At 38.1% G+C, this 26952-nt stretch overlaps 1 protein-coding gene across 7 annotated transcripts in view; it reads left to right on the top strand.

Annotated features, from left to right (window-relative positions):
• Stxbp5l (syntaxin binding protein 5L) overlaps positions 1-26952 on the top strand; it is a 328953-nt gene that overhangs the window by 87934 nt on the left and 214067 nt on the right. For all 7 annotated transcript variants that reach the window (XR_015632666.1, XR_015632667.1, NM_001271250.2 and 4 more), the window contains exons 6-7: positions 11877-12011; positions 14473-14536. Coding sequence is in view for 5 of the 7 variants with exons in the window: in NM_001271250.2 (NP_001258179.1) it covers positions 11877-12011; positions 14473-14536 (199 nt within the window). In the remaining 2 variants the exon portion in view is untranslated. The remainder of the gene's footprint in view (positions 1-11876; positions 12012-14472; positions 14537-26952) is intronic.

The following is a 26952-nucleotide window of genomic DNA, read 5'->3' on the forward strand; positions in this document are numbered from 1 at the left end:
ATTCTTCTGTCATGTATTACCTGACCACAGTTTCCCCTCCCTCCTCTCTTCTTGTCCTAGTCCTTCCCCTGTACTTTCTTTCTCTACTTCCCCATCTGCTGATAAAGTCGAAGAAAACTAATTTGTTCATTTTTAAAAGTCTTCAAAAGGAAGGTATACTAATTGTCTGAAGAGTTGTGTAAGTAGAAATGCTTTCATTTTGTTGCTTGTACTAATAGACTTGATGTAAACCCTTTCATTTTCTTTCATTGGAATATAATACATACCCAAGATTTTGTTTCTCCCTCCCCACCACCTTTCCCCCCTTCTCTTCTCTCTTTCCATATCTTTCTCTCTCCTTGAAGACCATAGAATCTCCACCTCTTTTTAAATATAAGATCATGTTACTTTTCTCATGTCTGTGACAAATGTCAGGCATAAAGCAACTTATAGAAGGAAGGCTGTGTTTTGACTTAGGACTTGAAGGTTTAGTCCATCATCGTTGGGAAAGCATGGCAGTAGGAGCATGAGATAGTCATTTGTTTCCACAGTCAAGAAACAGGTACACGTTGCTGCTTAGTTTTCTTTTTTTCTTTCTTTTTTTCTTTCTTTTTTCCTTTCTTTCTTTCTTTCTTTCTTTCTTTCTTTCTTTCTTTCTTCCTTCCTTCCTTCCTTCCTTTCTTTTCCTTCCTTCCTTCCTTCCTTCCTTCCTTCCTTCCTTCCTTCCTTTCTTTCTTTCTTTCTTTCTTTCCTTTCTTCCTACTTATTCAGTCTGGGACCCCAGCCCATGGAATGATGTCACCCACCTTCAGGGTAGGTTTTCTCTCCTTAGTTAAACCTCTCTGAAAATGCCATCATAGACGCTTCCAGATGTCTATGACTTGTCCTAGATGAGTTAAATCCTGTTTAGCTAACTGTAAAGATGGCAGACAGATCATAAATTTAACCCAGTTTAGAAGAACTAGTCCTTTGAAAGTTTATTAATGCTAGCTCAAATTTCAAGTTTGTTTTGTAACTTCCTCATATACTATTCCCACTTGTATTTTATGTAGCTATAGAAGATATCCAGTGTCTCTTCCAAAATAAGATTGTTCAAACAACCAGTTAAGAGAATTGTTCCTTGCTTTGATTGCACTACTAACCCTAGTGTATTTGCATGCTATGGTTTTCAAATATTTTACTAGTCCAGGATCAATTTCCTAGATGTACACTCTAGTTAATCAATAATTTTCAAATGTATAGCATATAAATTTATGAATAAGTGGAAATGTCATATAATACATGAGCAACATGAATGGATATATAATACTATATATATGTATATTAAGAGATATTAAGGAATAGTGATTGTTGCTTCCTGTTATTTTCATAATTAGAAGTGGAATTATGTTTGTGTGTCTCTTTTTATTTTGTTGCAGGGAGATTACTTTCTTGCATTTTCTACAGGGAAGTTTTCCTCCTTGTGTTGGAGTTTTCCATCTATTATCCTTTTTAGGCTGGATTTGTTGAAAGATATTGTGTAAATTTGGTTTTGTCATGGAATATCTTGGTTTCTCCATCTATATTAATTGAGAGTTTTACTGGATATAGTAGCCTGGGCTGGCATTTGTGTTCTCTTAGCGTCTGTATGATTTCTGTCCAGGATCTTCTGCTTTCATAGTCTCTGGTGAGAAGTCTGGTATAGTTCTTATAGGTCTCCCTTTACATTACACTTGACCTTTTATCATTACTGCTTTTAATATTCTTTCTTTGTTTTGTGCATTTGGTGTCTTGACTATTATGTGAGAGGAGGAGTCTCTCTTCTGAGCCAATCTGAAGGCTTCTTGTATGTTTATGGGGATCTCTTTCTTTAGTTAGGGAAGTTTTATTCTATAATTTTGTTGAACATATTTACTGGCCCTTTATGTTGGGAGTCTTCATTCCCTTCTATACCTATTATCCTTAGCTTTGATCTTCTCATTGTGTTGTGGATATCCTGGATGTTTTGGGTTAGGAGCTTTTTCTGTTTTATATTATCTTTGACAGTTGTGTTGATGTTTTCTATGGTATCTTCTGCACCTGAGATTCTCTCTTCTATCTCTTGTATTCTTTTGGTCATGCTTGCATCTATGATTCATGATATCTTTCCTAGGTTTTGTCTTCCTTTGTGATTTCTTTACTGTTTCTATTTCCATTTTAAAGTCCTGTGTGGTTTTGTTCAATCCCTTCACCTGTTTTGTTGTGTTTTCCTTTAATTCTTTAAGGGATTTTTGTGTTTCTTCTTTAAGGGCTTTACTTGTATACTTGTGCTGTCCTGCGTGTCTTCAAGGGAGTTATTTATATCCTTCTTAAAGTCTTCCATCATCATCATCAAATGTGATTTTAAATCCAAATCTTGCTTTTCTGATGTGTTTTGATATCAAGTATTTGCTTTGGTGGGAGAACTGGGCTCTGATGATTCCAATTAGTCCTGGTTTTTGTTGCTTAGGTTCCTGTGCCTGCCTCTTACCATCAGGTTGTCTCAGTATTAGCCTGTCTTGCTGTCTCTGACAGTGGCTTGACCCTCCTGTAGGCCTGTGTGTCAGCACTCCTGTAGACCTGTTTTCTTTCAGCTGGATCTGGGGACAGAGAGCTGCTCCTTGGTTTGTGTGACCTGAAGCCTCCAGGAGGGTTGCTTGTTGCAGAAGAGTTGGTCTTACCTCTGTTCTCTCTCCTCTAACTATTGGCTTTCAGCTCTCCGTGCAGGCAGAAGCCAAAAGGGTCCTGCCCCTGATAAATCCTAGGTCCCTGTACCCATAGGGCACAGATGGCACTAGGCGATTTCCTCTACGGTCAGGAAAGTGGGCAGACAGTTGTCTTCTCTGAGTTCTCAGGATTGTCTGCACTTCTGAGGGTCCAGCACTCTCCCCTACAGGATTTGGGGCAGGGAACTGTAGGACCAATTCAGTTTGGTTCTGGGCGCAGGCAGAAATCAGCAGGTTCCTGCCTCCGACTCCTCCTGTATTCCTGTACCCAGAGGCACTATGCACTTCCCTCTTGCGCCAGGAATATGAACAGAAGTGGGCACAAGTGGCGGTCTCCCTGAGGTCTCAGGACTGACTAAACTTCTGGGACTTCAGCTCTCTCCTTTACGGGATTTGGATGCAGGGAGCTGTGGGCCTGTTAATCTTATCATTATTTCTAGTGTATTTTTGGCAATGTATTGAGAATGCACAATAGTATATAAAATATTTTGATCATGTATATTTCTTGCTTGTTCTAAAAAATAATATATTGAAAAACTAGCATAAATAAAAAAATAATATATTTAAAAACATGCTATGTTTTCCATAAAAAGTTAACCATTTAGGGAAGTTTTTGTGATAATTTCAGCAAGTTTGTATGAAACTACATACCCAAATAAAAATAGAAAACTTAACGTTTAGATTCCACGTAGTGGCATGCATTGCTAATGTGGCCCATGCTTCATTCTAGGAATAAGATTCTGTTGCTGTAGCATAATTCTGCTTTCTAATGTGTGTGTTGTCTCTGGCTATTTTTGTACTACTGTGTAAAAGCTGAGAAGCTGTAAGACAAACTGTGTGGTGTTTAAACTTCAAAATACTCGCTGTATTTTAGTACTTCACAGATCAAGTTTACTGTCTCTAACTTAGGTTATCGGTAAGCTAACTAATAGTTGCAGAAATTTAATTTCGTTTGTGTTATGTTAGATGATTCCCCAAATGATGAGTGATTGAGTGGTGTTTTTAGTGACACATTAGTACACTGATAGCCCATTAAGTCTACGAATGAAATTTAGTTGACTATTAATTCATTTTTAATTTGGTCTTTTGTATAATAGTTCTAGATGGTATAGTTTATTTTAAATCAAGAGGTGGTTTTACTTAAGGGACATTTTCTCTTCTTCTATGGATAAAATTTCCCATTGAAGTTTCTGCCTATCAGTATTTTGGCTTACAAATATTATATTGGCTTACAAATATTACAAATATTTGGCTACAGGATTCACAGGGACTTTATCTCCTTTTTTCACTTGTTTTTACAATTAATGTCATTGTCTTCCTTAGTACTTTTCCTCTCTTTCTCTTCATAATTTCATCTTTAACTAGTTTTAGGGAACCACCTGACCATATCCCTTCTAGCACAACAGTAATTTAGGCTTCTCTCCTGACTCCTGAAGTGTCAGAAGTAATCATTCAACCACAGAAATGTCTCTTCCATTCTGTTCTGCAGATTGTCTGAAGAGACTCGCCTTATAAAGTCTGAGCATGACACAACTCACCTGCTACTTCTGTCATAAAGTGTAGTTTGTGTTTTCGAAAGTCTGAAGTGAGGCTTGGGTTTGGGTTTGAAATAAGTGTGTAGCTAGTGTTGATGCTGCTGGTCAATGGACCTTTACTTAAATAGCAAAGACTGATGCTTTTAAAATATGAAAAAAACACTTTCTTTTTTATGCACCATTCATACCTAATGAACCACCATTTCTGTGGTTATAGTCTTAGAACACACATTAAAATTAGATGTTTAGTACCCCAAAGATTTAAAATATTGGTATAACTTAGTGGATGTGCATCAAGACCATTCCAAAATAGCTTTAAAGCAATACTAGTAGCTACAGTCTCCAAAACATTGGAAACCATCTCTGGTGTATGGCTGTTGTTTTCACACGCAATTCATTATACGCTTGATTCACAATATCTAAGTTAGGCAGGGCAATTATAAATATTCTTTATGAGGCTAAGATCTTAGTTAGAGTTATACCTGAAACTGAAGAATTTACTGGCATGAGAAATAGCTCTTAATAAGCTATATTAGAGCTCATTGGAAAGAAGATCTTCTAAGTCAAATTCTCCTGATGAATTTTTCGTTATTTATTTTTATTTATTTATTTAATTTTTGAGACAGTGTCTCTCTACATAGCCAGGCTGACTGGCCTCAAATTAATGAAGATCTACCTGTCTCTGCCTCCCAACTGCTGTGATAAAAGACATTCAATATTATGCCTGGCTTTATTGAATCTCTTATAGAACAATAACAATGATTTAGTTCTATTTTCTTTTTAAAATATTTTTTGTTCATGAGTTATGACAATGTAGCTTTTAAAAATTATTTATTTATACCCCAAATGTTTCCCCCTCCCAGTTCCTGCTCCCAGAGTTCTTCACTCCATCCTCCCTCCCCTTTGCCTCTGAGTACTTCATTCCTCACCCCACACCTTCCCTTCTCTGGAGCCTCAAATCTTTACAAGATTAGGCACATCCTGTCCAACTAAGGCCAGACAAGGCAGCTCTCTGCTTCATATATGCCAGGGGCCTTGGATCAGCCTGTGTATGCTCTTTTGTTGGTGACTTAGTCTTTGGGAGCTCCCGGGGGTTCAGGTTAGTTACCACTGTTGGTCTTCTTATGGGGTTGCCATTCCCTTCAGCTCCTTCAATCCTTCCCCTAACTCTTCCATAGAGGTCTCCAATCTCAGTCCAGTGGTTGGCTGTAAGTATCTGTATCAGTCTTAGTCATATGCTGGTAGAGCCTCTCAGAACAGTCATGCTAGCTTCCTGTCTGCAAGCACAAAATAGCATCAGTAATAGCGTCATGGTTTGGTGTCCACCCATGGTATGGATCCCAAGTTGAGCTGGTCACAGGATGGCCTTTCCTTCAGTCTCTGCTCCATTTCTGTTCCCGCATTTCCTTTAGACAAGAACAATTCTGGATCAAGAATTTTGAAGAAGGGTAGGTGGCCCCGTGTCTCTAATGGGGTCCAGGTCTATCTCCTGGAGGTGGTTTCTTCAGGCTCCATCTTTCCATCACTGGGCATTTTGACTAAGATCATCCCCACTGGCTCCTGGGAGCCTCTCATATCCCTGGTGTCCTGGCTGGTTTTGTGTGTCAACTTGACACAAGCTGGAGTTATCACAGAGAAAGGAGCCTCCCTTGAGGAAATGCCTCCATGAGACCCAGCTGTAAGGCATTTTCTCAATTAGTGATCAAGGCGGAAGGCCCAGCCCATTGTGGGTGGTGCCATCCCTAGGCTGCTGGTCCTGGGTTCTATAAGAGAGCAAGCTGAGCAAGCCAGGGGAAGCAAGCCAGTAAGTAATATCTCCCCACGGCCTCTGCATCAGCCCATTGTGGGTGGTGCCATCCCTAGGCTGCTGGTCCTGGGTTCTATAAGAGAGCAAGCTGAGCAAGCCAGGGGAAGCAAGCCAGTAAGTAATATCTCCCCACGGCCTCTGCATCAGCTCCTGCTTCCTGACCTGCTTGAGTTCCAGTCCTGACTTCCTTTGGTGATGAACAGCAGTGTGGAAGTGTAAGCTGAATAAACCCTTTTCTCCCCAACTTGCTTCTTGGTCAGGATGTTGTGTGCAGGAATAGAAACCCTGACTAAGATACCTGGTGTCTGGGACTTTCTAGAAGTTTCCCTTCCCCCTTCTAAGTGGTATTGAAGCATCCTCACTCGGACCTTGCTTCTTGTTAAACTTCTTACGGTTTATGAATATCCTGTATTTTTGGAGACTATCCATTTATCAGTGAGCACATACCATGCATGTCTGGGTTACCTCACTCAGGATATTATTTTCTAGTTCCAACCATTTGCCTGCAAAATTCATGATGTCCTCGTTTTAAATAGCTGAATAGTATTCCATTTTGTAAATGGACCACATTTTCTGTATCCATTCTTCAGTTGAAGGACATCCGGGTTGCTTCCAGTTTCTGCCTATTACAAATAAGGCTATTATGAGCATAGTGGAGCTCGTTTTCCTGTGGTATGGTGGAGCACCTTTTGGGTATGTGCCCAGGAGCACTACAGCTGGGTCTTTAGGCAGAACTATTTCCAATTTTCTGTGGAACTGCTAGATTGATTTCCAGAATGGTTGTAACAATTTGCAATCCCACAGCAACAGGAGTGTTCCCCTTTCTCCACATCCTCAGCAACATGTGCTGTAGATTGAGTTTTTGATCTTAGCCATTCTGATTGGTGTAGGTGGATTCTCAGGGCATTTTAATTTGCATTTCCCTGATTACTAAAGATGTTGAACAATTCTTCAATCACATCTCGGCCATTTGAGATATCTGTGTTGAGAATGCTTTGTTTAGCCCTATAACCCATTTTTTTCAGTGTATCTGGTTTTGTATTGAGGTTTTTGATCTACTTGGACTTGAACTTTATGTAAGATGATAAGTATGTATCAATTTGCATTCTTCTACATACAGGCTTCCAGTTAGACCAGCACCATTTGTTGAAGATGCTTTCTTTTTTCAACTATATGGTTTTGGCTTCTTTTGTCAAAGATCAAGTGTCCATATGTGTGTGGGTTTATTTCTGAGTCTTGCAGTTTTTATCATTATTGCTCTGTAGTACAGCTTGAGGTCAGGGATGGTCATCCCTGCAGAAGTTTTTATTGCTGAGAGTTTTGGGTATGTTGGAGTGGTATAGCTGTGTCTTCAGAAGAAGAAATTGTTGATTTCTTTCTTCAGGGACTTGAGGTTCTTTTCATATTGATCTTTCACTTGCTTTGCTAGAGTTACACTAATATTTTATAGTATTTGTGGCTATTGTTAAGGGTGTTGTTTTCCTAATTTCTTTCTTAGCCCATTTATAATTTGTATAAAGGAAGGCTACTGATCTATTTGAGTTAATTTTATATACAGACACTTTGCTGAAGTTATTTATCAACTGTAGGAGTTCTTTGAACTGCAGGAATTTGGGGGGTCGCTTATGTATATTATCATATCATCCACAAATAGTGATACCTTGACTTCTTCCTTTCTAATTTGTTTCCCCTTGACCTCCTTTTGTTTTCTAAATGTTCTAGCTAGAACTTCAATTACTGTATTGACTAGATATGGACAGAGTTGGCAGCCTATGGCAATGTTTCTTAAACAGAAGTCTGTAGGCAAGGTCTGGGGTTGTGATTTTTCTACAGTAGCTTTCTACAAAAGCATTTGGCTTGAAATGCTTTTGTTTTTATATTAAATTAATACTAACATTCTAAAGGATTTAGACAGATTGTTCTACCTAAAAATGCTGGCTATACAGGTTCAGTTCACAGAGTTGGACTTGTATTTTAGTTATGTTTATTTTGTTATAGATCAATAAAATACCAGAAGTGTACTATTTGTGCAATAGCCATTTTGTAACACACAATTACCTCAGGGAGCAAAGTAGTAAATATAGATTTGGGCTCATGGTTTCAGATGTTTCCTCCCAGGACCATCTGACTGTTTGCAATGAGGTGAGGCAGTACATTGTGGCACAACAATGTAGAAAGGCAAAATAATTCATCTTAGAAGCTGTGAAACAGAGAGTACATGCCTGAGAAAACAGACTTTTTCTTCTCCCCTTTTATTTTGTCCAGACCCCTCCATGTATAGGACAGCTTAACATTCAGGGCAGGTGCTTCATCTGTGGTTAATAACATCAGGGGCAGAGAACACAGCTCAGTAGTAGGGTACTTACTTAAAGTGTGTTCATTGCTCAGCACTATTAAAAAATCTAACAATCAGAAAAATCATAAAAGTTTCTATCATGCAAATAGTTGTAAAAATAAGACATGGTATACTATGAAGCAGAGTTTGAAGCAGTTAAGGGAGATAAAAGTGCTGAAAAATACAAAGAATAAATACACCAATCTTAAAAGGACATAGCATTAAAACCATATCCATATTGTCAATATCACATAAATTACGGAAATTCTACATTGAATCCTAAGGGAGGATCAGAAATGTACATTGTAATGTACATTGACAGTATGTACATTATTTAAATTTTAAAATTACTTCTTTACATATTGACCTTTAGTAGTCTTATTCAAATGGAACTTTCATTTCTTTAATTTTTATAAACATTTAACACAGCTTCATTTTAGTTTCCTTTCTTGTCAACTTGTTTATGTCTCTCGTCACATATGTATCAGATGATAAGGATGCTATGTGTGTTATAACACAAGATTTATAAAGACTCATTCAGTGAAGGTGTAATAGATGAGTGTATGGAAAGCTAGAGATGTCTTAAATGTTTTTGTGATATTCAAAATGAATAGGAAACCAACATCTAACACCTTAACATTACTTATGTATCAGATTGTGGTAGTCTTTCAAGTTGCAAATGAGGACTTAATGAAATAAAAATTAAGCTTTATGAAGTTACCAATTAATTATTATGATTATCAGGTACACAGAACAAGTATAATAATACCCTTGGCTCATGTCAGTAAGTCACACTGATCTATTCAGAGAAAGTTTGGGAATCTTAAATGGTTATTCTAGTCCTGTGGGACTCTCATTAGTTTCTCTTTACTAACCATCATTAAAGAGTTAGTTCACAAGCTAGTTCTGGTTCTGTTAGGTTTTTCTTCCTGTTTTCTTTCTGCTCTAAGGTTTGTTTACATTAGCATGCCATCTCCTGCCTCAGGTTTCATCACTAAACCTGGCAGTTCTCAGATTTTACTTATTAACTGAGGTTGAGATCACTACGTCATATTGAAGTTTCCTCATGTCCTGTTGGAAGCCCTTAGATTGTTTTCTCTGTCTCCCTGTGATTCAGGTATGGTGATTGTATACCTTCTCTAAAATGAGTTCCTATTTATATTGAAGATTAAATAGAAAATTGATTGTTCATTGCCTAGAAACATGACCATCAAGTTATTTCCTGTGTAATATTAGTAACTATTCCTTGGAGACAGCTATTCTAGACTTCAATTCTTAATTAAAGATTCCCAGTATCATGCAAGTTACTCATTAATTAGAAAAACCAATTTACTTTGCTGTTTCTTATGTCATAGCAAATTTATAGTGTTTTGAATGTGATATGCCTCATGCTTTCCACAGGGCAGATAACATTTGGTTCAGAGAGGTAGGATATTGAAACATTCAGTATGGCAGGCTGAGACTATGTACAGGAGCCCCTGGCTGTTCACTGTTGACTCTTATGCACCATCGTGCTTGTAAGCGTCACTCTTACGTGTGATATACGATGGAATTGTGTGAACTTACCATTCAGTTTTTTAAAAAGGGTATCTATTTGTCTGTCAAAATTTTGTTCAGCTTTTATGATAGTGTACTAGATAATCTTCCAAGGCAACTCTAGGAAATATTTGGTGCAGAACATGCAAGTGATTATCTATGAACTTATTGCCTTTTTAAGAGCATCTAGAAAGGGCTTCCGAGATGGTTCAGTAGTTAAGAGCACTGGCTGCTCTTCCAGAGGTCCAGAATTCAATTCCCAACAACCACGTGGTAGCTCCTGATTATCTAGAAAGGGATCTGATGCCCTCTTCTGGCCTGCAGATGTATATACAGACAGAGCATTCATACATTTTAAAAAAGTCTCAAGAGCACAATGAATTCAAATTAGAGAGACTAATGTTAATAGGTGAGCCGTTTAATTTCATATGTCATATATAGTAGTCCTGATGACTCTAGATATTGAACATGTCTCAGAGCTAGTCAGAAAGCTCATAATGAAGATGAGAATAGAACAGTGAAACTCAAGGAGGTCTTGATACCATGGCACATGTCTACATTGAGCACTCCTACATTAAGACGGGAAGTAGAGAAAAGGCAGAAGGATAGCTAGACTGAAGTATGCAGCACTATGGCAAGTAAGAGAAACTCTGCCTCACACAAGGTAGGAAGTGTAGACCAATACTTGATATTGTCCTCTGACCTCCACATTAAGAGAGAGAGAGAAAGAGAGAGAGAGAGAGAGAGAGAGAGAGAGAGAGAGAGAGAGAGAGAGAATAGAGCGATTCTCCGACCTTAGCAGTTTTCCCCCTAATACATAAATGCCAAGCATTTGAACAAAGTACAGATGACTACTATTTTTCCAATAACTTTGAAATTTATGAACATTATGTACCTAATTTATCCTTGAAATGACTTTTATTTAAATAACTAAGCAGAGGAGCTTGGATACTAAATTTTGTAACAGGAATGGATTGTACCACAATTTTCTTACGCTTTTTAGCTGTTGGGCTTTGGCAGTTATAGAGCAAACAGTTTAGTCTCATGTATGCATCAATAAAGATAAACATCTATAGAACAGAGGTTCGTAAGTTCTATTGTATATGCTATATAAAGCACTTAGAATCATCTCCACTGTGTTACACAGTTTTAAATCACCTTGTAGAATGGTTCTGTTTTCAAAGTAGATACCTAGTCACAGTTTTAGACATACTATCAAAACATTCCTTTGTCATTTTGAATACATGTGCCTATTGTGGTTTAATAATAAAAATACTGAAAACAAAGTTCAATTTCCTGCTACTGAAAAAAATCATCTTGGTTTCTCCTATGTAAAACAGAAATACATATTTGTTTTATCACTGTGTTCAGAATGACAGATAGTGTAGTTGATCTCTTAGAAATGATGGTTCAAATGGTGGTTACCAGAAACTAAGCCAAGGAAGAAGGGGTGGTGTGTGGAGAAGCTGGGGAAGGTGGATTAAAGTTACTATAATGTCAGATATGTAAAGTAAGCTCTGAAATGCTGTCACACAGTATAAACATAAGTGACAATAATGTGCCACCACTTACTGATGCTTGAAGGAAGATTTTATATGCCTTCTTGATTTGGAAATGATGAACTTGATTTAAATATTTTCAGTGTACATATGTCTTAAACATCATTGTTCTCATTATTATCTACAGCTCTTACATTTTTGTGTATTGGTCAAAAAATTAAAACTAAGCATGATGTACATCCATGTTCATAATAAACATGTATCTGATAATGACTGTCATTATTATTTTTAATGATATATTATCATTTTGTCCCATGTTCTATTAATAAGGAAATGCTACCTTGGAACATAGGTTTTCTATCATTTATGTAACTATAACTTTGTAAGTGTGAAATGTGTAAAGAAAATGTACTGATCAAATGTAAAATTCAGATATTTTAATTGCAATTTTCTTTCTTTCAGAATTACTTACTGTCATCTACCTTTCCAGAGTAAATGGCTCTATGTTGGAACAGAAAGAGGAAATACACATATTGTAAATATTGAATCTTTCATTCTTTCTGGATATGTCATCATGTGGAACAAGGCAATTGAGCTGTGAGTATGAACTTATCTGTCACTTTATCTAACAACACTAGTGCAAGGATTAATGTAACTTGTGGGATTATAATTAATAAATCCACTGCTGATGTTTAACTAAGTGAAATTGAACTAAAACCACAGATAATTTTAAAATAGATATAGTTGAGCTAATGTGTGTTATTTTATGTAAATTATCTTTTAATTACTCTCTACTTCTCAAGATATATTAGAATATGTTACTTCAGAATTTTGTCATAATTTCTGACAGTTATGTTTTGCTAGTGACATTTTCTGGGGTTTTGGAAATTAATGTTAGAGACAGAAAATACACCAACATGTTGATAGTTAGATCTTTAAGTAGCAAAACAGCATAAAAAATGTTCCCTTAACTTTGATATAAAAACAAGTAATATCTCTTTTATACTCTAAATTTTTTACAAATAACAAATTGAATGTTGAATTATTTTCTGAACTAGAACACTTTTATTATATAGTAAAGCTTTAAGTGGAAGAGTCTAGCATATGCTCTAACCTGAATTTCCATAATACATTCCCTTCATATGATTCTATGATTAAAGATGGAGTACATGAATAACTGGAAACAATTGAATATTTGGTTGCATTTGCATATATTCTTACTATGCAAATTTTTAAGGGTAAATAACAACATGATTAAGTCAGAGCTTTTAAATATTTAAGTACAAACTGTTCTTTCTATGAAACATCTTATTGTTTTCACCAGTTTATCATGCAACACACTTTAATATTTGTTGGTCCAACCAAACCCCATAAATAGATAGCAGTTTTGGTTTGTTGACTATTACTATTTACTAAAGAATAATTAAGGATATTATCAGAAGCATTTACCTTTCTAGGATACTATATGTAAGTGAATTACATATGAGTATAACAAAACAGGTCTATGAACTTTCCTTTGTAACCCTGAATACATTTTTCTTTAAAATATTCTATAGAATACATATATTCTGATTTTCAAGTAGAACAACAATCTCAATACAAATTGTTGAATATGAGCTATCTCTTGCCATTAAATTAGGATATATATATGCATATATATATATATATACATACACACACATATATATATTCAGTAAGATCGATGGTACTATATCTGTTTTTAGATGAGAATATATGTTTGTGAATGAGATGAATGAATGCATTTGCAAAATTTACTAACATCTAATTTATATATTTCTTTGAGCCATGTTCAGGAGTCAGTATTAGAATTGCTTACTTATCACTTTAAAAGATTTAAATAGTCTTTATTGTTTTGTAAAGGAGCTTTATGAATGTTATATGTCCTTAAGAAATAAAGTGAAACTGACAATTCAGGCACATTTGGATTGCCCTTTCTAAATGTAGTTTCTTTGCTTTCTCACCCTCTGTAACAACTGTACCATGGACAGGTCTGTAGAAAATTGAGAAGTAGTTCTTTTGTCATGTCAGATGATATGCTTGACCATGACATAACCATATTCAATAATCATGTTAAATTAGATTTACAAAGAAACTGTGTCAGATGTTAGCAAAGTCCTTTAACTTTTAGTTGTGTTGTTGTATACATAATTATTTATTATTGGTTTCAGTGGTAAATCCAGATAAGCTAGACATAATCAATGAACTAGATTCCTCCAGGTTTTTAGATTTCTGAAGGAGAGCTATTACTAGTTAATCACTAAAGAATTTCTTTTTAAATCCAGTAAGCCACTGTACTTTGCTTTAGGGACAAAATCATAGAAAATTCCATGTCAAAGGAAATCTTAAATTAGTCAAGCAGCTTAAAATTTGGTTGAAATAGATTTACTACACAAGTTTGTGGCTATAGCATTTCTCTGTATTAATAAAATTCATTAAAATATTAATGACTCATAATTTCACAAAAATGTAATGAAATGTATAATTTCAAAATGTAGGACCTTATTTTTATACCTAATTAAAAAACCACCAACCCAAGTTTATGAGATTTAATAGGAAGAAGATAAGTAGTTCAAACAATAACCAACTGGATCCCTCAGAGCTCCCAAAGACTAAACCACCAACCAAAGAGTACACATGGGTGGGTCCATGGCTCCCAGTACATATGCAGCAGAAGATGGCCTTATCTAGCATCAATGGGAGGCGAGGCACTTGGTCCTGTGGAAGCTTGTTGCCCCAATGAAGGGGGATGCTAGAGGGGTGAGGTGGGAGTGGGTAACGGTTGCTGGGGGAGCACCCTCTTAGAAGCAAAGAGGATGGGGGATTTTGTGGAGGATTTGCAGCAGGGAGACTTGGGGGGGGGACAACATTTGGCATGTAAATAAGTAAAATAATAAAAAAGAAAAGTAGTTCATAAAGAAAGCTGAAATTTCAAGCGAACTGCAGGCTTAGCTCTATTACCCTGGAGTGTATTACAGCTTAATCTTGTTTGCCATTTTCTGTTGTTAGTTTTAAATTATTGTTCTAATTGATTTAACAGCTCCACCAAGACTCATCCAGGCCCAGTTGTACATCTAAGTGATAGCCCAAGAGATGAAGGAAAAGTGAGTATGCTGCCTTATTCTCACCTTCGTTTTCTTTTTAGAAAAAATTATTTTATACTGTTTTCTTGAGATTCAAAATACCGATTAGTTGACAGCATTTGGTGGCATCTAACAATAGTACTTACCAAGGGTGTGCATAGGCAAGTGAGCAAGTGACTGAAGCTCTTAAGTGTTTAGTTTACTCAGCAGCAAAACTAATGCTTAAGTCTGCACTGTGGAGGAGGTAGCAGGGTAGCATTTATTTCTAAATATTATATGATTTAATTTAATAATATAACTACGTCATTAATCATGTGTCTGTTATTTGGTTCAAGTATTCATCAAAGCATAATCAGTATCCAGTGACAACAATTAGATAATTTTGATTTTCTTGTACATCTACACTAATATAAGAATTATTTGTCCATTTTGTTACGGTAAGAAATGTCCAAGGTATTAGTGAATCACACCTCCGTGTGTGTCTGTTCTGGAGTTTCTAGGCACTGTTTGAAAATGAAGACTAACTTGCTCAATGATCAATCCCTCGAGGGCTTCATAATATGATGACATTATTGGGGGTAGGGAAAAGGTAGGAGAGAAGAGAGTCCAGTTGGAGGAGTAGGTCAAGAGGTTCTTGGTTCTGTTTCTCTTCTGGCATCTTTTTATGCAGTTTCTTTGTATCGTGGCCTTCTGTGACATGGAATGCTCAAGTCTGCCTCATCCTCAAGACTAATAAGGACTGGGCTATTTGAAATTGTGGACCAGTGGCTGGAGAGATGGCTCAGTGGTCAGAGTACTTAGTGTTCTTTCAGAGGTCCTGAGTTCAATTCCCAGCAACTAACTACATGGTGGCTCACAACCATTTGTATTGGGATCCGATGTCACTCTTGTGATGTGTCTGAAGACAGCTACAGTGTACTCACATACATAATGAAACTGTAAACCATAACGTACCTTTCCTTTGCTTTCCTAGATATTTTGGTCACGATTATGCAGATGTAGCTAACACATTATCAGAGCATAAAAACAATCCTAATTATTTCATAATTGGTTCTTGATAATGAAATGTTTATATCTTGAGATAATAAAAAATATTTATGGATGTCTTGTCAAGTATATAATTCTTACTAGATACTATAAAAATTAGTAAATTATTTACTGTAGGTTCAGTTTTTTTAAGTTAATAATTTACTTTTAAAAGATAGGAACTATCTTTTAGGCACCTAAATTAATCCATAAATAGAACATGATGCCAACCAGGTTTGTCAGGGTTTATTTTTGGTTGACAAAACCTCATGAGGCCTCAGCAAAGAACTACAGGCAACGAAGTACTGCTGAGAGTGGGAGGAATGGTCCTCCCCAGGCAAGAGCACACCAACTGGCTCTCCAAGACCTAGTGGTTAGTCCTGAAAACACACACACAAGTAACAACGCAGATGGAAGAAGTTGTCTATAATGAACAAAACTGTGTATAAGTATTAAGGAATTTATACATATATACAAATATGTAACAGGTAACAACAGTTAATAAAAATGAGGCCACTCATTCAAAGTAGAGTGAAGAAGTATGTGGGAGGGTTAAGAGGGGAAAAAGGAAAGGGAGAAATGATATAATTATATTATAATCTCAAAAATAAAAATATTTTAAGAATAAATTGTTCTAGGTACTTAAAAAGGAAATGAAGCAACTTTTTTTTTTCAAAAATGAGTAAAGTGCAAATGTAGTTTCTCCTGGGGTGTGGAGGAACCCCCATCATTGGCAGTCTGAGAAATGCAGTTATATCACTCTTCCATCAGACCAGAAAATGGTAAAAGTAATGATACTAGACAGTGGGCAACACTATGATATGTGGGTAACACGGCATCAGATTATAAAACCATCCCGATTATTTCAACACTTGCATTTCACATGCATGCATATATATATATATATATATATATGTACACATGTGTATATATGTGTGTATGAACAGAAACTGTATTATAATCATTTAGGACGAATGTTGTAAATCATTTGGCCTGGATAATCCCTTCAGATATCTATACTATTTATGGGAATAAGAAATAATGTCTAATAATCAAAAGTTAAATAAATGAATGTTGATACACACATACTTCACTAACACTTTAAAAAGAAATTCTAGAACAATGTGGTACATAGCTATGTGAATGACACACATGCATCATTATGTGTATACTACATGCCCAAGAATAAAAGCCTGAGTAGATTCGTACAAATTTGGGTGGACACTATACATGGTACTGGAGAAAATAGTTAAGGTATTTGTGTGTGTGTGTGTGTTATCCAAGGTCTTATGAAAGAATACAGTATACGGTGACTGTGTATTGACAATTAAAAAGGATTATAAAATAAAGAATATTAATGCCAGAACACCAAGGCTAATTTATTGCTCGGTGAGATTAGTCTCTTTCCCAGCCCATTATACCTTCCCTTCTATAGACCAGGGCTTTTTTTCACTATGTTCTATTTCCAGTAATCTTTTGTTTGTGCTTTTTTGTTGACTGTCTTTCTTTTCTTGACAAAAATAATCCTACTTTTCTATCAATTTTAAATATTTATATTTTATAATCCAAATTTAACTTCTGCATAAATTTTATGCTGTCTTGACATAGGGCTATACTTTTTTTTTGTATATTTAAATACAAGTTTCTCACTGACTTGCAAGTTTCATCTATGGAATGATTTATTTGCTTTTCTTTCATGTTTTTAGATAACTTTATATAATTTTAAATAAAATGTAATCTCTTTTGTTAGATTACTTCCATGTACTGTTTTAGATTTATTCCCGTTCTGATCATTGTGCGTGTGCACATGTGCGTGTGCGTGTGCGTGTGTGTGTGTGTGTGTGTGTGTGTGTGTGTATGAAGGTCAGAGGATAGTTTGTAGAGTTGGTCTTCTCTCATGTAAGTTCTGGGGCTCAAACCTAGGTTATCAAACTGGTTATCAGAAGGCTGCAGGTTCCTCTTCCTGCTGAGACCATGTTGTCTCCTTTTTTTTTTTTTTTATTAACTTGAGTATTTCTTATATACATTTCGAATGTTATTCCCTTTCCCGGTATCCGGGCAAACATCCCCCTCCCCCCTCCCCTTCCTTATGGGTGTTCCCCTCCCAACCCTCCCCCCATTGCCGCCCTCCCCCCACCAGTCTAGTTCACTGGGGGTTCAGTCTTAGCAGGACCCAGGGCTTCCCCTTCCACTGGTGCTCTTACTAGGATATTCATTGCTACCTATGGGGTCAGAGTCCAGGGTCAGTCCATGTATAGTCTTTAGGTAGTGGCTTAGTCCCTGGAAGCTCTGGTTGCTTGACATTGTTGTACATATGGGGTCTCGAGCCCCTTCAAGCTCTTCCAGTTCTTTCTCTGATTCCTTCAACGGGGGTCCTCTTCTCAGTTCAGTGGTTTGCTGCTGGCATTCGCCTCTGTATTTGCTGTATTCTGGCTGTGCCTCTCAGGAGCGATCTACATCCGGCTCCTGTCAGTCTGCACTTCTTTGCTTCATCCATCTTGTCTAATTGGGTGGCTGTATATGTATGGGCCACATGTGGGGCAGGCTCTGAATGGGTGTTCCTTCAGTCTCTGTTTTAATCTTTGCCTCTCTATTCCCTGCCAAGGGTATTCTTGTTCCCCTTTTAAAGAAGGAGTGAAGCATTCACATTTTGATCATCTGTCTTGAGTTTCATTTGTTCTAGGCATCTAGGGTAATTCAAGCATTTGGGCTAATAGCCACTTATCAATGAGTGCATACCATGTATGTCTTTCTGTGATTGGGTTAGCTCACTCAGGATGATGTTTTCCAGTTCCAACCATTTGCCTACGAATTTCATAAACTCGTTGTTTTTGATAGCTGAGTAATATTCCATTGTGTAGATGTACCACATTTTCTGTATCCATTCCTCTGTTGAAGGGCATCTGGGTTCTTTCCAGCTTCTGGCTATTATAAATAAGGCTGCAATGAACATAGTGGAGCACGTGTCTTTTTTATATGTTGGGGCATCTTTTGGGTATATGCCCAAGAGAAAGGTATAGCTGGATCCTCAGGCAGTTCAATGTCCAATTTTCTGAGGATCCTCCAGACTGATTTCCAGAATGGTTGTACCAGTTTGCAATCCCACCAACAATGGAGGAGTGTTCCTCTTTCTCCACATCCTCGCCAGCATCTGTTGTCCCCTGATTTTTGATCTTAGCCATTCTCACTGGTGTGAGGTGAAATCTCAGGGTTGTTTTGATTTGCATTTCCCTTATGACTAAAGATGTTGAACATTTCTTTAGGTGTTTCTCAGCCATTCGGCATTTCTCAGCTGTGAATTCTTTGTTTAGCTCTGAACCCCATTTTTAATAGGGTTACTTGTTTCCCTGCGGTCTAACTTCTTGAGTTCTTTGTATATTTTGGATATAAGGCCTCTATCTGTTGTAGGATTGGTAAAGATCTTTTCCCAATCTGTTGGTTGCCGTTTTGTCCTAACCACAGTGTCCTTTGCCTTACAGAAGCTTTGCAGTTTTATGAGATCCCATTTGTCGATTCTTGATCTTAGAGCATAAGCCATTGGTGTTTTGTTCAGGAAATTTTTTCCAGTGCCCATGTGTTCCAGATGCTTCCCTAGTTTTTCTTCTATTAGTTTGAGTGTGTCTGGTTTGATGTGGAGGTCCTTGATCCACTTGGACTTAAGCTTTGTACAGGGTGATAAGCATGGATCGATCTGCATTCTTCTACATGTTGCCCTCCAGTTGAACCAGCACCGTTTGCTGAAAATGCCATCTTTTTTCCATTTGATGGTTTTGGCTCCTTTGTCAAAAATCAAGTGACCATAGGTGTGTGGGTTCATTTCTGGGTCTTCAATTCTATTCCATTGGTCTATCTGTCTGTCTCTGTACCAATACCATGCAGTTTTTATCACTATTGCTCTGTAATACTGCTTGAGTTCAGGGATAGTGATTCCCCCTGAAGTCCTTTTGTTGTTGAGGATAGCTTTAGCTATCCTAGGTTTTTTGTTATTCCAGATGAATTTGCAAATTGTTCTGTCTAACTCTTTGAAGAATTGGATTGGTATTTTGATGGGGATTGCATTGAATCTGTAGATTGCTTTTGGTAAAATGGCCATTTTTACTATATTAATCCTGCCAATCCATGAGCATGGGAGATCTTTCCATCTTCTGAGGTCTTCTTCAATTTCCTTCTTCAGTGTCTTGAAGTTCTTATTGTACAGATCTTTTACTTGCTTGGTTAAAGTCACACCGAGTTACTTTATATTATTTGGGTCTATTATGAAGGGTGTCGTTTCCCTAATTTCTTTCTCGGCTTGTTTCTCTTTTGTACAGAGGAAGGCAACTGATTTATTTGAGTTAATTTTATACCCAGCCCCTTTGCTGAAGTTGTTTATCAGCTTTAGTAGTTCTCTGGTGGAACTTTTGGGATCACTTAAATATACTATCATATCATCTGCAAATAGTGATATTTTGATTTCTTCTTTTCCGATCTGTATCCCCTTGACCTCCTTTTGTTGTCTGATTGCTCTGGCTAGAACTTCAAGAACTATATTGAATAAGTAGGGAGAGAGTGGGCAGCCTTGTCTAGTCCCTGATTTTAGTGGGATTGCTTCAAGTTTCTCTCCATTTAGTTTAATGTTAGCAACTGGTTTGCTGTATATGGCTTTTACTATGTTTAGGTATGGGCCATGAATTCCTATTCTTTCCAGGACTTTTATCATGAAGGGGTGTTGAATTTTGTCAAATGCTTTCTCAGCATCTAATGAAATGATCATGTGGTTCTGTTCTTTCAGTTTGTTTATATAATGGATCACGTTGATGGTTTTCCGTATATTAAACCATCCCTGCATGCCTGGGATGAAGCCTACTTGGTCATGGTGGATGATTGTTTTGATGTGCTCTTGGATTCGGTTTGCCAGAATTTTATTGAGTATTTTTGCGTCGATATTCATAAGGGAAATTGGTCTGAAGTTCTCTTTCTTTGTTGTGTCTTTGTGTGGTTTAGGTATAACAGTAATTGTGGCTTCGTAGAAGGTATTCGGTAGGGATCCATCTGTTTCAATTTTGTGGAATAGTTTGGATAATATTGGTATGAGGTCTTCTATGAAGGTTTGATAGAATTCTGCACTAAACCCGTCTGGACCTGGGCTCTTTTTGGTTGGGAGACCTTTAATGACTGCTTCTATTTCCTTAGGAGTTATGGGATTGTTTAACTGGTTTATCTGTTCCTGATTTAACTTCGGTACCCGGTATCTGTCTAGGAAATTGTCCATTTCCTGAAGATTTTCAAGTTTTGTTGAGTATAGGTTTTTATAGTAAGATCTGATGATTTTTTGAATTTCCTCTGAATCTGTTGTTATGTCTCCCTTTTCATTTCTGATTTTGTTAATTTGGACGCACTCTCTGTGTCCTCTCGTTAGTCTGGCTAAGGGTTTATCTATCTTGTTGATTTTCTCAAAGAACCAACTTTTGGTTCTGTTGATTCTTTCTATGGTCCTTTTTGTTTCTACTTGGTTGATTTCAGCTCTGAGTTTGATTATTTCCTGCCTTCTACTCCTCCTGGGTGTATTTGCTTCTTTTTGTTCTAGAGCTTTTAGGTGTGCTGTCAAGCTGCTGACATATGCTCTTTCCTGTTTCTTTCTGCAGGCACTCAGTGCTATGAGTTTTCCTCTTAGCACAGCTTTCATTGTGTCCCATAAGTTTGGGTATGTTGTATCTTCATTTTCATTAAATTCTAAAAAGTTTTTAATGTCTTTCTTTATTTCTTCCTTGACCAGGTTATCATTGAGTAGAGCATTGTTCAATTTCCACGTATATGTGGGCATTCTTCCCTTATTGTTATTGAAGACCAGTTTTAGGCCGTGGTGGTCCGATAGCACGCATGGGATTATTTCTATCTTTCTGTACCTGTTGAGGCCCGTTTTTTGACCAATTATATGGTCAATTTTGGAGAAAGTACCATGAGGAGCTGAGAAGAAGGTATATCCTTTTGCTTTAGGATAGAATGTTCTATAAATATCCGTTAAGTCCATTTGGCTCATGACTTCTCTTAGTCTGTCTACATCTCTGTTCAATTTCTGTTTCCATGATCTGTCCATTGATGAGAGTCGGGTGTTGAAATCTCCCACTATTATTGTGTGAGGTGCAATGTGTGTTTTGAGCTTTAGTAAGGTTTCTTTTACATATTTAGGTGCCCTTGTATTTGGGGCATAGATATTTAGGATTGAGACTTCATCTTGGTGGATTTTTCCTTTGATGAATATGAAGTGTCCTTCCTTATCTTTTTTGATGACTTTTAATTGAAAATTGATTTTATTTGATATTAGAATGGCTACTCCAGCTTGCTTCTTCTGACCATTTGCTTGGAAAATTGTTTTCCAGCTTTTCACTCTGAGGTAATGTCTGTCTTTGTCTCTGAGGTGTGTTTCCTGTAGGCAGCAGAATGCAGGGTCCTCGTTGCGTATCCAGTTTGTTAATCTATGTCTTTTATTGGGGAGTTGAGGCCATTGCTGTTGAGAGATATTAAGGAATAGTGATTATTGCTTCCCGTTATATTCATATTTGGATGTGAGGTTATGTTTGTGTGCTTTCATTCTCTTTGTTTTGTTGCCAAGACGATTAGTTTCTTGCTTCTTCTAGGGTATAGCTTGCCTCCTTATGTTGGGCTTTACCATTTATTTTCCTTTGTAGTGCTGGATTTGTAGAAAGATATTGTGTAAATTTGGTTTTGTCATGGAATATCTTGGTTTCTCCATCTATGTTAATTGAGAGTTTTGCAGGATACAGTAACCTGGGCTGGCATTTGTTTTCTCTTAGGGTCTGTATGACATCAGTCCAGGATCTTCTGGCCTTCATAGTTTCTGGCGAGAAGTCTGGTGTGATTCTGATAGGTCTGCCTTTATATGTTACTTGACCTTTTTCCCTTACTGCTTTTAATATTCTTTCTTTATTTTGTGCGTTTGGTGTTTTGACTTCTATGTGACGGGAGGAGTTTCTTTTCTGGTCCAATCTATTTGGAGTTCTGTAGGCTTCTTGTATGCTTATGGGCATCTCTTTTTTTAGGTTAGGGAAGTTTTCTTCTATGATTTTGTTAAAGATATTTACTGGTCCTTTCAGCTGGGAGTCTTCACTCTCTTCTATACCTATTATCCTTAGGTTTGATCTACTCATTGAGTCCTGGATTTCCTGTATGTTTTGGACCAGTAGCTTTTTCCGCTTTACATTATCTTTGACAGTTGAGTCAATGATTTCTATGGAATCTTCTGCTCCTGAGATTCTCTCTTCTATCTCTTGTATTCTGTTGGTGAAGCTTGTATCTACAGCTCCTTGTCTCTTCTTTTGGTTTTCTATATCCAGGGTTGTTTCCATGTGTTCTTTCTTGATTGCTTCTATTTCCATTTTTAATTCCTTCAACTGTTTGATTGTGTTTTCCTGGAATTCTTTCAGGGATTTTTGAGATTCTTTCAGGGATTTTTGCGATTCCTCTATGTAGGCTTCTACCTGTTTATTAATGTTTTCCTGTGTTTCCCTAAGGGAGTTCTTCACATCTTTCTTGAAGTCCTCCAGCATCATGATCAAATATGATTTTGAAACTAGATCTTGTTTTTCTGGTGTGTTTGGATATTCCATATTTGTTTTGGTGGGAGAATTGGGCTCCGATGATGCCATGTAGTCTTGGTTTCTGTTGCTTGGGTTCCTGTGCTTGCCTCTCGCCATCAGATTATCTCTAGTGTTACTTTGTTCTGCTATTTCTGACAGTGGCTAGACTGTCCTATAAGCCTGTGTGTCAGGAGTGCTGTAGACCTGTTTTCCTCTCTTTCAGTCAGTTATGGGGACAGAGTGTTCTGCTTTCGGGCGTGTAGTTTTTCCTCTCTACAGGTCTTCAGCTGTTCCTGTGGGCCTGTGTCTTGAGTTCACCAGGCAGCTTTCTTGCAGCAGAAAATTTGGTCTTACCTGTGGTCCCGAGGCTCAAGTTCACTCGTGGGGTGCTGTCCAGGGGCTCTCTGCAGTGGCAGCAACCAGGAAGATATGCGCCGCCCCTTCCAGGAGCTTCAGTGCACCGGGGTTCCAGATGGCCTTTGGTGTTTTCCTCTGGCGTCCGAGATGTGTGTGCAGAGAGCAGTCTCTTCTGTTTTCCCAGGCTTGTCTGCCTCTCTGAAGGTTTAGCTTTCCCTCCCATGGGATTTGGGTGCAGAGAACTGTTTATCCGGTCTGTTTCTCTCAGGTTCCGGCGGTGTCTCAGGCAGGGGTCCTGCCGCTCCTGGGCCCTCCCCCACGGGAGCCCAGAGGCCTTATACAGTTTCCTCTTGGGCCAGCGATGTGGGCAGGGGTGGGCAGTGTTGGTGGTCTCTTCTGCTCTGCAGCCTCAGGAGTGCCCACCTGACTAGGTGGTGAGGTCTCTTTCCCACGGGGTCTGGGAGCAGAGAGCTGCTGCGGGCCGGGATCCGCAGGTGTGGGACTTCCGGTAAACACAGGACGTGCCCGGTCCTAGAGGAATTCTGCCTCTGTGTGTCCCGATTTCACCAGGCAGCTTTCTTGCAGCAGACAAGTTGGTCTTACCTGTGGTCCCGAGGCTCAAGTTTGCTCGCGGGGTGCTGCCCACGGGCTCTCTGCGGCGGCAGCAACCAGGAAGACCTGTGCCGCCCCTTCCGGGAGCTTCAGTGCACCAGGGTTCCAGATGGTCTTTGGCTTTTTCCTCTGGCGTCCGAGATGTATGTACAGAGAGCAGTCTCTTCTGGTTTCCCAGGCTTGTCTGCCTCTCTGAAGGTTTAGCTCTCCCTCCCACGTGATTTGTGTGCAGAGAACTGTTTATCCGGTCTGTTTCCCTCAGGTTCCAGCGGTGTCTCAGGCAGGGGTCCTGCCGCTCCTGGGCCCTCCCCCACGGGAGCCCAGAGGCCTTATACAGTTTCCTCTTGGGCCAGGGATGTGGGCAGGGGTGGGCAGTGTTGGTGGTCTCTTCTGCTCTGCAGCCTCAGGAGTGCCCACCTGACCAGGCGGTGAGGTCTCTTTTCCACGGGCTATTGTCTCCTTTTGACTTAATTTTTGGTAAGCTCATTTGATAATAGCTGATTATTGTTAGTATATTAAACATTGTTTCTATAAAGACTGGCAGTGTCGTTACATGCTTTGTTTTAGTATCTGTCCTTAGATTCTCTGGTATGAATTATTTATGAAAGCATAACAAATGCGGACAACTTTTGCTTTCCACCTTCCCAACATAGCTAGCTATATGTATCTTGTTTTGTTGGCCACGATCTAGCACATTACTGAATATAAATAATTTATTCCTGGGTTTGGAGATTTGGATAACAAGTCGAGGCCCTATCTTCTGTCCCCACCCTTTCACTCACTCCCTACACAATAAGAACAAAAATATTCCATGTATTTCTAGTATTGAGAGTTTTAAATTATAAATAGTGTTGACTTTGGTTGAATGGGTTTCTACATGTATCAGGTTAAGCATTCATTTTAATTTGTTGGAATATGTTGATTGATTTCTTATTTAAACATTTCTTTCAATACTTCTGAGATAAATTTGATGTGGAAAGGGAAATGCCTTGGAGGCTTGGGTGGTGTAAGGAAAGAAACAAACAGTACTGATGTCGGGTTCCTGTGGATCAAGATTAATATCATACGGTCCAAATAGAATCCCTTTCCTCCAAGACCTGATTTCTAAGAACCTTGACCATCAGCAGCATGTCAAACGGCATGGGTGCTGCTTTTCTTAGGAATTTCTATTTGGGCAGAAATAACGAGGAGGCAGCAGTTTTGATTCTGTGAGGGTGTCCTCCCAAAGACTTCAGTGCTTGCTACACTTCAAGCTTGGCAGGGTTAATCGAGTTCTTAAGTACTGCTTCCTGAAGCTCACCAGCTATACCCAGCACCCCGGCTCGTCTTACTATTCTGGATTCACTAGGTATCACACAATGTAAAGTATACCTTGTGTCTTTTCTAAAAACTTCCACAGGGGTCACATGATGTGGCTCTCTGGAGAGGATGAGCTAACTTCCTGTGGAACAACTTTTAACCAATACCAGACAAGAGACCGGGAATGAATTATTTTCCTGCCTTTAGTTGGGTTATTCTGAGTCATGATTTAGAGACAAGACCACAGATCCACACTGATGGAATACCTGCCAAATAATTATTGATGTCTCTCTGACTCTCCCCACGAAATAATGGTTATCGTAACTTTGAGTCATCTTGCTTCTGTTTCACTCCACCTTCCCTCTGGTACTATAATCCAGAGAGTCTATTTTTCATGAAATATCAGCAAAAGAATCTTGCCTCAGGCTTGTTTCTTCGGAACTCTGGTTCAGATAGCAGTAAATCATAACACCTGAAGCCCCTTTCTTATCTTAAGAACAAAGCTAAGCATTTGTGACAAAATAGCCTTTAGTTCCTAAAAGGCTTGGTCCTTTATGTCTGGTTCTTTATATAAAGGTTTGCCGAGTCCTTCTCTAAATTGTTGCCACATGGATAGGATTTTTATAGTTAGATTGTCTTATATATAAAAATCAAAGAATTTGTTGAAGAAATCAAGTGAAGTGTTATTAAATCATGGCATACAATGAAATCATAATTATCTGGTCATTTTCATGTGATTAATTGGAGTAAGGACTCATGTAAAGGTTAGAAACTGGGAGACCAAGTACTTATGATATGGGTTAATGACAGTTATAAGGATGGGGCAGTAAAATAGCATTTGTATTAGTTTTCTGGTACTGATGTAAGCTACCACACGTCTGGTAGCAAAAATTTATGTTATTATAGTTCTGTGTGCCGGAAAGCCAACAAAAACATTACTGAACTGAACTCCTTTAGGGAACTCTAGAAAAGAAGCTATTTTTTTGCTCCTTTACAAGCATCACACATTCTTTGGCTGGCCACTCCCTTTGGTTTAGAGTTTATGATGAACCAGCTTTGTGCACGACAACAATCTCTTTCTGATCACACCGGGGAAAATTTCTCCTCTCTTAAGCACTCATTTTATTAGTTTGGGCCCACCTGGAAAATATAAGGCACCTCTTCCTTATCAACATTTAACCTAATTACATAATAAAGGTCTGTTTTAGCCATAGAAAACATTTTATGGTGCTGAAGATCAGACCCAGTTCTTTGTGCATATTAAGCACACACTGTATCATGACTAAGCGTGGCACTATTTGACATTTTGGGGCTATTCTTTATTCTGGTTACATCATCCCAGACATTGATTTACCTTAACTCTGGGGCATTTAAAAGGATCTTGTTAATTTATTATTTTATGTTATTTATTTTTATTTATTCACTTTATATCCCACCTACTGTCCCCCCAGTGACCCCTTCCCACAATCTTTCCCCCATCCCACTTCTCTCTCCGAGTGGGTAGGGGTCCTTCTGGGTATTCCTGGACCCTGGCATATCAAGTCTCTGTGGGGCTAGACACATCCT

The sequence above is a fragment of the Rattus norvegicus genome, chromosome 11, assembly GCF_021556685.1.
Source record: "Rattus norvegicus strain SHRSP/BbbUtx chromosome 11, alternate assembly SHRSP_T2T, whole genome shotgun sequence".
Classification (NCBI taxonomy): domain Eukaryota; kingdom Metazoa; phylum Chordata; class Mammalia; order Rodentia; family Muridae; genus Rattus; species Rattus norvegicus.